This window comes from Poecilia mexicana, unplaced genomic scaffold, assembly GCF_051168715.1.
Source record: "Poecilia mexicana isolate PSO_F unplaced genomic scaffold, ASM5116871v1 scaffold_6, whole genome shotgun sequence".
NCBI classification, from domain to species: domain Eukaryota; kingdom Metazoa; phylum Chordata; class Actinopteri; order Cyprinodontiformes; family Poeciliidae; genus Poecilia; species Poecilia mexicana.
Window position 1 is genome coordinate 25,577,566 of NW_028263375.1, and position 13,399 is coordinate 25,590,964.

The 13,399-nt window shown below is 38.7% G+C and overlaps 1 protein-coding gene across 6 annotated transcripts in view; it reads left to right on the top strand.

Annotated features, from left to right (window-relative positions):
- srpk2 (SRSF protein kinase 2) overlaps positions 1–13,399 on the top strand; it is a 68,413-nt gene that overhangs the window by 36,530 nt on the left and 18,484 nt on the right. For all 6 annotated transcript variants that reach the window (XM_014973587.2, XM_014973582.2, XM_014973588.2 and 3 more), the window contains 6 exons: positions 4,072–4,226; positions 7,363–7,471; positions 8,944–9,031; positions 9,200–9,287; positions 9,385–9,491; positions 10,945–11,110. In XM_014973587.2, the coding sequence (XP_014829073.2) occupies positions 4,072–4,226; positions 7,363–7,471; positions 8,944–9,031; positions 9,200–9,287; positions 9,385–9,491; positions 10,945–11,110 (713 nt within the window). The remainder of the gene's footprint in view (positions 1–4,071; positions 4,227–7,362; positions 7,472–8,943; positions 9,032–9,199; positions 9,288–9,384; positions 9,492–10,944; positions 11,111–13,399) is intronic.

Below are 13,399 nucleotides of genomic sequence, written 5' to 3' on the forward strand. Positions count from 1 at the left end.
TCTTTTTTTCTTTTTTTTTTTTTACCCGCCAGGGTTGGAGATGCCATTACAGGGCGTGAGCAGAGAGATGGGGAACACTGCGCTCAGCCAGACACACACAGACTCACGCTGGGGTAAAAGATGTGACGAAGCAGTCTGGACATGTCGATACTCATAAGAAGTTGAGGGATGGATGACACATTCTGCAGTAGTTTCCCCTCACGCAGTTTTATTGGCCGAAACCTTCTTGTCTAGACTTGCAATATACAGCTACGTCGACTGAAAGCGCGCTTTCTAATATCGAAGCGAGGAGGATTTATTTCTGGTTTACTTGTCGAGGTTTATGCAACATAAACACTGGCTCAGTCCATTTATGTTGGAGCAAAACATTCTTAAAAGTGAACTTATACACTCAGTGTTTCTGAAAGTTCATTGCCAGCCCAATAAACTGCTGCTTATACAGTTTCTTCCAAAACTAATTTGATGTCAATCCAGCTGTTCTGCAAAGATCTCAGAGGTTTCATAAGAGAACATTAGTAGACGGCATCTTGAAGTGGAAAGCAGGTTTACAGCATGTTTAGCTTCTAAGGCAATGTACCAAAGCTTGTTGATACTTTCTGGTAGAGATATATGAAATAAGAAAGCAAGATAAAACTGCACATTTTATTAAGTATGAAACGAGGTTTTCCCCCAGAAAACTTGCTAAGCCCATTGGTTGGGGCAGTCATTCATCCAGCGACCCACTTTGTTTTGAGTTAAAAAATGTTTAAATTTGACAGGAAACTTGAAAATAGCACTTGATAATTATGTGTTATTGGAAGATTAATAGCTGAACAACAACTATAAAGTCTTGTAAATGCAAACATTAAAAAAAACTTAAATTAATAAGCAATGTTAAGCTTGGTGGGGGCCCAAATAAAGCCTGGTGGCCCGCCAGGCTTATAATACACTGCTATACATTGTTTGTAGTTGTAACATTAGTAAATGTGAATAAGCCAAGTGGGATGAACGCTTTTCAAGACACTGGAGGATAGCAGTCTTTACGCTAGCTTGATATTCAGGGTGGTTTCTTGCCTTGCAGCTATTAATTTTAGGGTTATTTTGTGCTTTTAGCTCACAATGTGAAGACGGTTGGGTTGTAATGGGATAAGACCATGAACTCTTAGGCGCTATGGCAACGTGAAAATTAGAGGAACCTTTAGAAAAGAAGAAGAAAATTGACTCTATTAGCTGATGCTTAGTCACAATGTCTGTATTTACGTGATGTGTTATTTCTAACCATTTGACCATGTGGTTTTTCAACACAGTTAAATAGGCATTTATTAGGTTAATAATTATATATTTCTGTTAAACAACTTACCCAGTTACTCAGGTGTTACTCTGACTAATCATATTTTCAAATGAGAAGAGTTTGAAACCTCTTGAAAAATCTCAAACAAAAACGCCAGCATTTCCACTCCTTATTTATAAAATGCTGTAACCTCATGTGTTGGTTTCTGCAGAACATTTTAGTAGGGGATGGCAATATTTTGTGATGACAATAAAAGGGATAAAAACGATTTACTTCTTTTTGGGTAACCGTGTGGCTGTGACTGCATGACACGGCAATTACAGATCCACAAACTGTGCTTGAGAAATATTCCCATTTGTAACATGCTTCTTTAGGACACCAGTCATATAAAGAAGTGATTTATATCACTAAACTGCACACAGCAACTGCATTTAATATATATTTTTTAATTTATTGATAATTATTGATTCTGTCATTGACTAATAAAACAATCCCAACAATACTGACCATTTTTAGGATTATTTTAAACGTCATTAATTGGAATTTATTGTGACAACGATGAATCAAAATGCGTAGTGTCTATCACAATAAATGACAAATGATAAACAATACGATACATGGTCACCCCTAGGCTTCGCCACAGACATGTAACATCACCTGACTGATAATTGCCTTAGTAATTATCTTTTTTTAAGTAGTGAATCTGCCACTGTGGGTTGTGAGTTACTCAAATTTACCCGACTTGTCAAAAATCTGCCTTCAGTCTGTCAGTGGTTGGTGTCCATCTTTCGTGTTTCCTGATCTGTAATTGTTTAGCGTTGCGTCCGATCGCGTCGGCCTGTTTCCGTATTTATATATTTGGACTCTTTCTGCGCCTGAATAATCTCTCTGTTCATTCTCCCCCTCTGGTCTCAGCTTCAGACCTGTGTCTGTGGCTTCTATTTTTCTGTGATCATCCACATCTCTGTTCGTGTTTTCCCGTCTCACCTTTGTGTTTCTCAGCCTTCTGCTGCCTTGTTTGTCTCTGCAGCCGTTTTAAGCTGTTCCCCCGCTGGGTTTTCTTTTTCTTCCTGCGACCATGCCTCCTCTGCCCATCTTAAAGAGACTGTTTTAATTTTGCTTACAGCTAAGCTTGGCTTCAGGAAGTTATAGAGGGAGGGAGGCGGTAAGTATTAGTGCAGCCAATAGCAGGATGAGTCTCACAAAAGCACCGAGCTTATAGATGTGATGTATGACACTCTACGTGACTGCTTTGGTAAAGAGGGACGGAACATCCTGCTGCAAGGACAGAGATCCTTGACGGCCTGCGTATTTGAGCGCGTGTGCACGTGTGTGTGTGTGCGCACCGTCACAATGTTAAGGTTTTGAGACCTAAACCCAACAGGCCCCCCTTTTCTGGTGTTGCCATGGTAACAAACAGATAGGTTGTTGGAACCTGTAACCACAGATTTTGTGCAGTCGAACAAAGTCCAAAGTGTTTGACTTCTTGGTCGCCTGATTCTGTTTCAGGCTTAGTCCAGATTTTTTCTTGCATTTTGGCCTTTTATCTGCACAAAAAACTGTTTATCATTCAAATGATTATTTTATAATTTGAAAGAACACAGACCTGACTCACCACCAACTTATTTGTGTTTGCTTGTGCACCTACAGGAAAACGGAGATTTGGGGTCCTGCACATCACAATCTGTGTCAAATCATGCATCTCCATATGCTTCCTTTGACATGATTCCCAGTCAACATCGTCTTGTGTTTTATAAAATTTATATTCTAATGCACTCTTACAAAATAGTTCAACCTGCACATCTGTCCACACAAATGAACTCTTGGGTGCCATGTTTAATTGATAACGGGAAGTCATGGTTGTTTTGCATTTTGATTGGCTGACAGGTTTTTGCTTTGCGCTACACTGCCCCCTTTGGGTCTGGCATGTCTAAAAGTCTGTATTTGTGCAGATACAAACTTTTCTGAAACTGATCCCGTGTGTCCAATATATATATATATTTTTTTAAACTATGTGGTGGAAATATTTGTTTTTATAGAGACCCGGCTATGTGTGAATAAGGCCTTAGAGATAACTTTGACACTTACAGTTAAGATGTGACTGTTCCTTAATAAGGAAATGTTAAGCTGCATTTTGACTGTCACTACCTTGAAACGTATTCTCATAAGCCTTAATCTTTTATTTATTTATTTATTGATTGATTTTTACCGTAGTCTGTTGTGTCCTTACTATAAAATGAGCGACCAGTTTTGTGGCTGAAGTTTAGATTTCTGCCAGCTTCTCCAAATCCATCATGTCTCATGACAGATAGATGTTTGAAAGCTCAAAACAACTCAAAACAACTAAACATCAACTTGATGTTCAGTTGTTTTTGCTGTACGTCTTGATTTCTCTCACCGTTTTGCAGCCGAATGAATCACTGAAAAATACAATTTCCTTCTAAATAGCATTTTATATCTCTGTGAATTTATTTTCAACCCCTCGCTGATGATGAAAGTCACTAACTTTGAGGTTTCTTCACTCAGAAACAGAAACGTTGTCAGTACAACCAAGTAGTGCTTCTGTATGATGGGCTCTCTGATAAAAATGCTTCTTTTCATTGACATTGTCATCCCTTCTCAATATCCTGATACTGTTGAAAACGCTGATATCTGAATGAAAGCACGCCTAACTTTGAAATGAGTCATCTGCTCTTAGAGCTCACTCTACAGTCGTCCTTGTGAGTCATGGCTCGAAACACACAAATCAAGCGGTAACAGTTCAGGGTTTGCTAAGTTTTGCTTCAACGTTGTGTTCACAGGCCTGAAACCCAGCAGAAAGCCCCAGTCAGTACCCCGCCCCCTCCCCCGCCGCCTCCTCCACCTCCACCTGAGCTGGCAGGGCCGACGGAGCCGGAGGAAGAGATCCTGGGCTCTGATGATGAGGAGCAGGAGGACCCAGCAGACTACTGTAAAGGTCAGCATTACAGACCCACACGTGCTGAATTTATCCGTTTGGGACCTTCCTCCCTCCACATCTGTCCTGCAGAGCTCGATGATGGAGTGTTTTGTTGTTTTTTTTTTAACCCCCCTCCGTCCCTTTTCTTTCCTCTCTCTGTTGCATCCTGATGAGATTTCCAACAGTGTTGCTATAAACATTAGCGTGTCGCAAACATTTCAAGGTTGTTTGGCTCCTGCAAGAATGGAGCAGCTGTAGCTCACAAAGACGAAGGCATTTCATGCATTTAAGTGCATTATTTTTTTCCAAATTACGGAAAATTCTAGAGAGAGAATTTTACATGCTAAAATTCTAAATATTTACTCATTATTACTTGTCTTTCCTCACTTGTGGTCTAGCTTAAAACTCGCAAGTTCTATTCATGTCCATATTTGAAATGAAGAAACATTTGAAAAGGGTAAAATCATGTAGCTGAGAATTGAGACATTTGACACTGAATTCTGGGTCAGAGCGTAATGCAGTTGCCACCTAAAATGAAAGTAGTGAAAGCAAAGTGTCCAGGTTTAAAGGGCTCACATATGTGTGCTGATTTATCTAGTTAATAGGAGAAAGTTGCAAAAAATGTTGCATGCAAGCAGTTAGTTGGACATCTATGAGAAAAACATCCAGGAGACACAGTTTGCTTGTAATTTGCCACAGATCCGTATTTGGAAAAAAAATTACAAGCATTCGTGCAGAATTCAGGAAGATCCTATAATTTCTGCTCCCATTCTGACCAGTGTTGATGTTCAAATGCATGTCGACACATTTTTTCCAATCGAGTCCCTGTTAATCTCATTAAAGTCTAGCTGCACTATCAAAGCAAAGGTGTTGAAATGATGTTCTATGGAGACCCGTGATAAACTCTACAAGTCTGTCTGTATTTAGTTTTCAACATTCTCACCCATAACATTTCACATAAAGATACTACATATTTATCTTGTAAGGAAAGTAATGACTGTCATGCTGAGTCAGAGCACATTTGAAGTTAAAGAATCTCTTTAATTTGGTTGATTTGCCTCAAAAAGAAAAAAGAAACAAGTCCCTGCTGCAGCTAATTGTTGTGGATACGAAAACAGGGTTAATGTTTTGAGAGAGTAGTTATTTAGTGGTTTAATAATGCAATCTGAGAATGGCAGCAGACATTTTGAACTGGTAGACGTACATAAAAATGAGAAAACAAGATATAACTGCACATTTGATTAAGTATGAAACAAGGTTTCCCCCAGAAAACTTGCTAAGCCTGGTGGTTGGGTCATTCATCCACCGTCGTGTTTTTGAGTTAAAAAATTTTTAAATTTGGCAGAAAATTTGTATGTATCACTTGATAATTATGTGTGATTGGAAAATTACCTGAACACTAACTATAAAGTCTTAAAAAATGTAAACATTAAAAAAAAAAAAAAAAAAACTTAAATAAATAAGCAAATATCTGAACTATGACCTCAAATCCCACTGGAGTTGAGAGAAGTGCACTTAAAAAGAAAAAATACCAGTTATAGTCTATTTAGATTTCATATTTACAAGATGTTCAGGTTTTCTAGCTCTGAAACAATATATCTGCCCTTTACGAATTTATTTATCAGTTTAATAACTATCAGTGAATTTTGATCAAACCCTATCAATGCTACAAAAGCTTTCTGACTGGAGACAGTGACTTATCTTTCTAAGGAAACAGTCAAACTTTCAGTTTTCACTTCATTAAGACAAGAAATCATCAGAAAAGTGCAAGAATAACATTTCTTTTATATACTTTGCTTTCAAAACATTGTCTGAAAGAAAAATGTGTTTTTAATTTGGCAACTTCAACACACTGTTTACTTTGCAGCGTCTTTTATAGCAGTGTAAAAGTTTTATGAGTAGAGGTTTTTCTCTTTGAAGCTTTAAACTTAATGCCTTTTATATCCTTTTTCTTTATCTTTTATTGTGAAAGCCAGTTTTTGAAATCTCACCATTCATACTGCAAAGGCTTTTGAGCTTTCACGCATTGACTCATTTGTCATGCTTGAAATAAACTCTTGTACACAACAAATCATGCTTACAGCAGCACTTTACAAAAACAAATATATGTGTTGAATTTCTGGCATATTAAAAATCCAGCCCATAAATTGATTAATGTTTTGATAGTAGTATTAATGGATAACTCATCAGATTTTGGCCTTGATCAATGTTTCTCCATTGTAATCTCTGCAGAAAATATGTAAAAATATAAAGGTCTTGAAAGTAGTGATTATTTGTATTTTCAGTTTATGAATCCTAAAGAGGATATGAGCTCAAGGTCTTTTCTGAATGTTTAATTATAAAGACATTATATTTGTTGTTTGTTTTTTTTACTTTTTAACTTTTGATACTTTTAGTTTTTATGTCTTTTTATATTCACATGCTTGTTTTAACATTAATTGCCCATTCGGGACTTGAATAAATCTGAAATCTATAATGGATTGATTTGAACAAAGTGCTGCGGTCAAAATATTCTATTGAATGAAAATATATCTTTACTGCATTATTGCAGAGCTTATTGATGGAGACTGTCGTACTGATGTGTTTCAAGCTACAGTCTTACATATTTTTCATATCTGGTGATGTAAAAGAATTTTAATAGTAAAGAAACAAAGTGCATCATCCACATCACCAGAACTCAATCACAAGAGTTGCTTTTCAGGTGACGTATTGGGATGAAAAGTGTAAAATTACTTTTTGCTTTTTTCGCTCTTCCGTACTTAAAGTAGTTATTAGATGGATTGCTAGTCTGTGATTATATCAGTCATTTTAGGTGAAGGATGTTCATCAGCGCAGACAGAGTGTCTGCATGGCATAGCATGTGATTGGAAATGTTTCCTGCTAATTTGTATAGGATTCCCCGTAAATTGTGATGCATATGTTAGATATGCAGTTAGGACTAAATACATTATTCTTACTGTTAAACATACTCTTCATGAAGCACACATTTCTGTCTGAAGAATATTTGTTTGATGTAATATTCTAATCTTTAACGCTGTGTTTCCGTGTTGCGTTGCGTTGCGTAGATGCTCCTTTAAGTGCTAGCTTGCCGTTGTGTTGGAGTCTGATGCAGCTCTCTGTGTGACCTTCACCTTCCTTGCTTCGCCTCTCTCAGGAGGATACCATCCGGTGAAGATCGGGGATTTATTCAACGGAAGGTACCATGTGATCAGGAAGTTGGGATGGGGCCACTTCTCCACAGTATGGCTGTGCTGGGACATACAGTGAGTCTCGTCACACACAAACACCTTCACTGCAGCACAATCTGCCCTTTCAGAGTTTCGCTTTTTTTTTTTTTTTTTTTTTCTGTCTGCACATCCTCTACAAACACAGACGTGACCCAGAAACGGCACTCACTCAAGTCGACACATACAGGTGCTAGCTTTGAAGCGCACGTCACACGCACCGCAAGCGCACACCACACATGCACTTGTTGACAGAATCCGGCTTGTCTCCTCTCTGACAACTGCAACCAACACCGTCCTGCGCTGGAAACCGAATCTGTCGGCTTGAACTATAACTTGGTTTGCCGTGGCAACCAGGGCAGGTGGCTGACAGGATCAGCAACCAGGAGTAACCTCTCACCGACTCGCTCACAAACTAATTTACTCGGGCCGCTGGTGTTAATTACACTAATGTTGGAAATAAGTTGGAGTTCGGTTGCTGTTTCAGAACCAACTCCAACACGGTGTTGGACGAGTAAATTGTATGCCTTTTGTTTTTGCATATCTAAATTTAACAATGGATTAATTCCTTCTACATACATCCTTTCCAACATTGTTCTCTTTTATTTTGTCTTTAAAACAAAAAGTTAAGATTGTAATTGTGGGTTCTCATTTAAAATTCCTGTCGTATACTGATGCATATAATGTTTATTTTCTTCTAATTTTCTTTCACTGCTTGGGAAAGTACTTTTTAATATAATGTGGTAAATTACTAAATAAATAAAAACATCTACTGATATCATGACATACTTAGAAACATCAGCTTAAATCTTTAATTATAAATTGTTTAAGATTTTTTTTCTATCAGACTCAATAACTGTAAAGTATAAACTATTGTTTCCTACAACAAAAAGCCCAGCAGCTCATCATCTATATTTTTTTAGTGTTACTTTGAGTAGTTTGATTATTTTCCTCCTAATGCAAATCTATCTGCCAAGAAATTAGTTTTTCCATTTCTCAAAGTCTTATTAGTTATTATTATTCTGGCTTTCACAGCATGCTGGAGTAATAACAGAACATAAATTAATAAATGTAGTGCAGAGGCAAGAGAAGGAAAGATTGTACATGCATGGTAATTAAAACTTAAAAAAACCCAAAACAAAACAAGGTAGGGTAAAATAAAATATAAAAAAACAATATAAATCTAAAAAACAAAAATATTACCATGACTTTTGTCCTTACATAAAAGCTGCGATGTGCAGTAATGTTTTCAAGGAGGCAGCGGTTTCTGTAGAGTTCAAGGAAGTTGATTTCATAACTAAATCCTTCCTTCCTTTTGTTTAGTTCTGCTCCTGGGCGCCCACAGAGATTTCAGGGGAATATACATATTAGTTAAAAATGGCCCAGAGATATCTGTTCACTCGGCTCTATAATTGCATAACGACACGTTTTCCCAGAGAAAACCAAGCAGAAATTCGGCTTTTCCAGCCTGTCAGTCAGTTTTGTCCGTCTGTGTTTGTGTCGGACTACAGAGTGAAGAACTTCGTGGCGATGAAGGTGGTGAAAAGCGCCCAGCACTACACGGAAACGGCCCTGGATGAGATCAAATTGTTGCGATGTGTGAGAATCTGATTGGTTTATTAATTGTTTTTTATCAGTATTTGGGTTTTTATCCTTCCTGTCTTTTTTTCTTCTTTTGATCTTGCACTGGTTCACCTCCTTATGTTCCCTGTTTTCTTCTTCTTCTTCTAATTTAACATAATTCTCTCTCGTCCATTTCACCTCCAGGTGAGAGAGAGCGACCCCGGCGACCCAAACAAAGACATGGTGGTTCAGCTGATAGACGATTTCAAGATCTCTGGCGTCAACGGCATACGTATCCTCGTCAGACGTTTTACCCGTTTCGTGTTTTTTTTTTTACAAGTGTTCCCGTCAGAGAAGCGATATTTTCAGCCCTTGACTCATCCAACCAGATGTGTGTATGGTGTTTGAGGTGCTGGGTCATCACCTGCTGAAATGGATCATTAAATCCAACTACCAGGGTCTGCCGCTGCCATGTGTCAAGAGCATCATCAGACAGGTGATGATACACGCGCTGCAACACGCTGCTGCGGTGGATTCCATTAAATATGGAAGAAGCACCCGAAACATGGCAATTCATCAAATTATCCCAGTTTGACACCTTTCATCCCCTTGAGGAATCAGATTTAATCCGCATTCAACATGAATTAGTGCCATGCTCTGTTTTTTTTTTTTATTTTATTTTATTTTTTTCCCCCAATCTGAATAATTTTTTTATTTTCATGTATAAAAGGGAAGCTTTAGCTTTCTGCCGCCTCATCTTACAGAACATTATTGGCTGGATTATTGTGCTAAAACCAAGGTAATTCAGTAGGCGTTATTAATATTAGGGACTCATCCATGTGTCGGGACAATTACAGGAAAAAATGCACATTGGCACGGATGGAAGAAGTGGGTGTGATCATTTTCCATCCAGAAGGTTTTTCATAGCATAATAAAACAAAATAAGAAAAAAAAAAACCTGATGAGCTTATAAGAGGTTTGCTTTAGTTTGGTGTCTTTGTGTCACTCAGTGGGATGAATAAATATTTCACACGATCTTCCCCAAAACAGCTGCTCTCGTCGTTTACATGATTTGGAAAGAAAAACGAGCTGGAAACGTTGGCTTAAAGATGGATCCATTTCCACTACTGTTGAAGCACCAGCTGCATGGTTGGTGTTCTTCTTTAATAAAAACCCGATTTTGTTTAAGCACATAAAATCTTCGATTGAATAAATTAAGGATGGTCTGAGAAATGGTCGAAGTCTGAGCGCATCGGAAGCTTCTTTGCTGCGTCTTCGCCCACAAACGATGATGATGGCGTAACGCAACCATTTGCTTGATATTTTTACATTTATTACTGAGCTGAAGGCATGATAGTTGTGTGGGAAGAGGCAACAACTGTTCACACTGGGTCCCCATTAAGACTCCAAACACACACGACAGTCAGCCAGCTCTCGCCTGGGAGGGAAAATGTTGCTGTTGGCTCTTATCTGCTTAAAATATCCAAAGATGCACAACTTCTGTTAACTCCTGCTGCGGTTGGCCGTCCTCAATTTCGAGGCAGCACAACAAGGTTTTTAATTCATTTGGGTCAAACACAGGAGATGCAGACAGCGGTTCAATTTAGACTCGAGCAACGCTGCTATTCTCAGACCCGAGACTTGGGGGCATTTTCCCATCAGCCACCTGATCAGCATGTGAAGTTGCTGAACTCTTTCAGTCTGCCTCTTGAAAGCTGCCCAGACGATGAATAGAGTGATAGATGAGGCTGTTTTCCTCTTCAATCCCCAAAAAGAAAAGAAAGCAATATGAAAAAAAAACAAAAGAACACCAAAAGATTAACTGTTTGGTTTTGGATGAGTGTTTTAATTTAAAGTTTTTGTTGATATGCAAAAAAAAAAAAAAAAGAATTGAAGGAGAGAAAAATCAGCGTTGTTATGATTGTCTGTTGATTTAAACGTCTGTGCAGGTCCTGCAGGGTTTGGACTACCTCCACACGAAGTGTAAAATCATCCACACAGACATCAAACCTGAGAACATCCTGATGTGTGTGGACGACGTGTTCGTGAGGCGCATGGCCATGGAGGCCACCGAGTGGCAGAAAGCTGGAGCTCCACCCCCGTCCGGATCAGCTGGTACCAACACAAACACTGCTTTAGTATTTTCTTTTTTTTTCCCCATTTATGAACATCGTTGGAACAATTAGACGTAAATGAAACCTGGTCTGTTGGTGTGAGGTTGTTACATTTGACATTTGTTCCAGCGTAAAATATGACGGCGCAGGAACTGAGCGATCAAAATAGTCAATAGAACTGAATATAATCTTACAAAGTGCTTTGTGACTTCTCCACTGTGGTGTTTTTATCCAGACTTTCACATTTTTTTCTTAAATAATCATGGAAGCTGTTATTAGAACAACCATGATAACAAGAAGTATTATTTTAGGGACGTCCACCATCTGGGACATACTGCAGTGTGTTTGGCCAGTTACTCAGCTCATCTTCTAATTTAGCCCAGAAGGGATTGACCCATTTGCAGAAAGGTTCCTACTTCCAATTCAAATTTCCAGCACGTATCGTCTTCTATTAATTTAATTCCACGTTGTCTCACAGGAGTGTGATGAGATCTACGTATGATTTTTATATTGTGCAAGCTTCCCTCGTGTATCGCTAACATGTTTTCCGCAATCTGCCAAAAAAAAAATCCCCAGCCCTGGTTCCTGTCCTCGCTAGTTGACATCTTGGTTAATTTCTAAAAACGGGAAGTTTAGAAATTAACTTGAAGCTTTTCTTCTTGTGGTAGCTTGAAGTAACGAACAGTCTGGTCTTTAAAATCTGCTTCACGCAAAGACAAGTCGATGTTTAAGTACTAGCAGCTTGGTAAACGCATGAGGTTTCTGTAAGGGAGCTGCAGGGAGTATTTCCTCTTGTCTGCGTTCGTTTTGTCGTTGAGTTAAATTAACACAAGATAGAAGTTGCTAAATCTCTTTCATTAAGTGTTGTAGGGCTGAAACGATTCCTCGAATGATTCGAGTACCTCGATTACTAAAATTCCTCGAGGAAAATTTACCTGCCTCGAAGCTTCGTTAATTTATGTTTTATTAGTTAGCGCACCGTGTTCCGGCCGGGACTTCATTTGCGTTGCGCGGAGCTCTCACTTCCGCCTCTGAGTTGTTGACAAAAGCTAAGTCTCAGCGGCATAAAGTCCAATCTTCAAGATTGGCCCATGGGGATTTTATGGATTGATGATAATGCCCGACTTTTTATCGTTTTTGGGGAACCAATAAGCATCCTTAAAATGACTGGGGGAATGCCTGGAGTACAGCAGCATTTCTCCTCCGGGGCTGCTGGTTGAAAGCGAACGGCGGGAAGAGCGCTGAGGTGAGCGGATAGCCTGAACAGGGCGGGCGGCTGAGTAGCTGATGCTTACCGTGTAAATGTAGCTTTACCGACGAACCGCACAATAAATTTCATATCCCGGTCTGAAGAAACGGGTGGCGGAGCGCATCGTACATGGCTGGTAGATGAGTTTCTGAGTGTGACCAGTGAAGGTGTCGTAAATATCCCGTATTGCTTCCCCCCGTGTTCGTCCCCCGGTCTAACGGTTCGTCAGTCCGCTGGTCTGTTTCCTCCCCTCCACCCCATGTTCGTTCATTCGCCCTCTCCTCCCACTCCAGGCGGCATTTCCCGTATTTTCAAACCCAAAGCGTGACAGGTTAGGTGGCAAGGTGAGTTTAATTAATCTATTAAACTCACTGAAGATGAATACATAAACTAAAAGCTGGATTGTAGACATTTTTTATAAGCATATTTGTGAGCCTGCCTCTTTGTTATTAAATTCAATATAATTTTAGATTTTTCTATAACTTTTCTTCTGGTTAACTTAGAAAGTGAGCTATTATTGTTACAGATTAGTTTTCTAAACTACAAAAAAGCAACTGTTAGGGATGCTCACATATGAAAAATTGGACTGATATTGATATCTGATAGTAACACCGGTATTATGCCAGATTTACCAATATTTCATTTTATAATTTTTTTTATCCGATTACTCGATTAATCGTAAGAATAATCGATAGATTACTCGATTACTAAAATATTCGTTTACAACAGCCCTAAAGTGTTGTCTTTCTAATGTCTTTTAATCAAATTGTTTAAATCAGTTTTATTGAAGTTACAAATAAAACGTAATACTTTAGGCCTGAACACCGAAACCCCGTCAAACTGGTGGTATTTCAATGCCGAGGTGTCAAAGGTCATGAGGGATTTTGTGTGGACTCTGACCGCAGTTCATTGGTACAAATTTTGCACCTATTGCACCTATTATCTTGTTAAAATAATAGGTGCAACAGACAGTCATTTATCTCTTAATTTCACTTTAGTTAAATTTTAAATAGTAGAATAAACAATCTGTTTAAAAGCTCA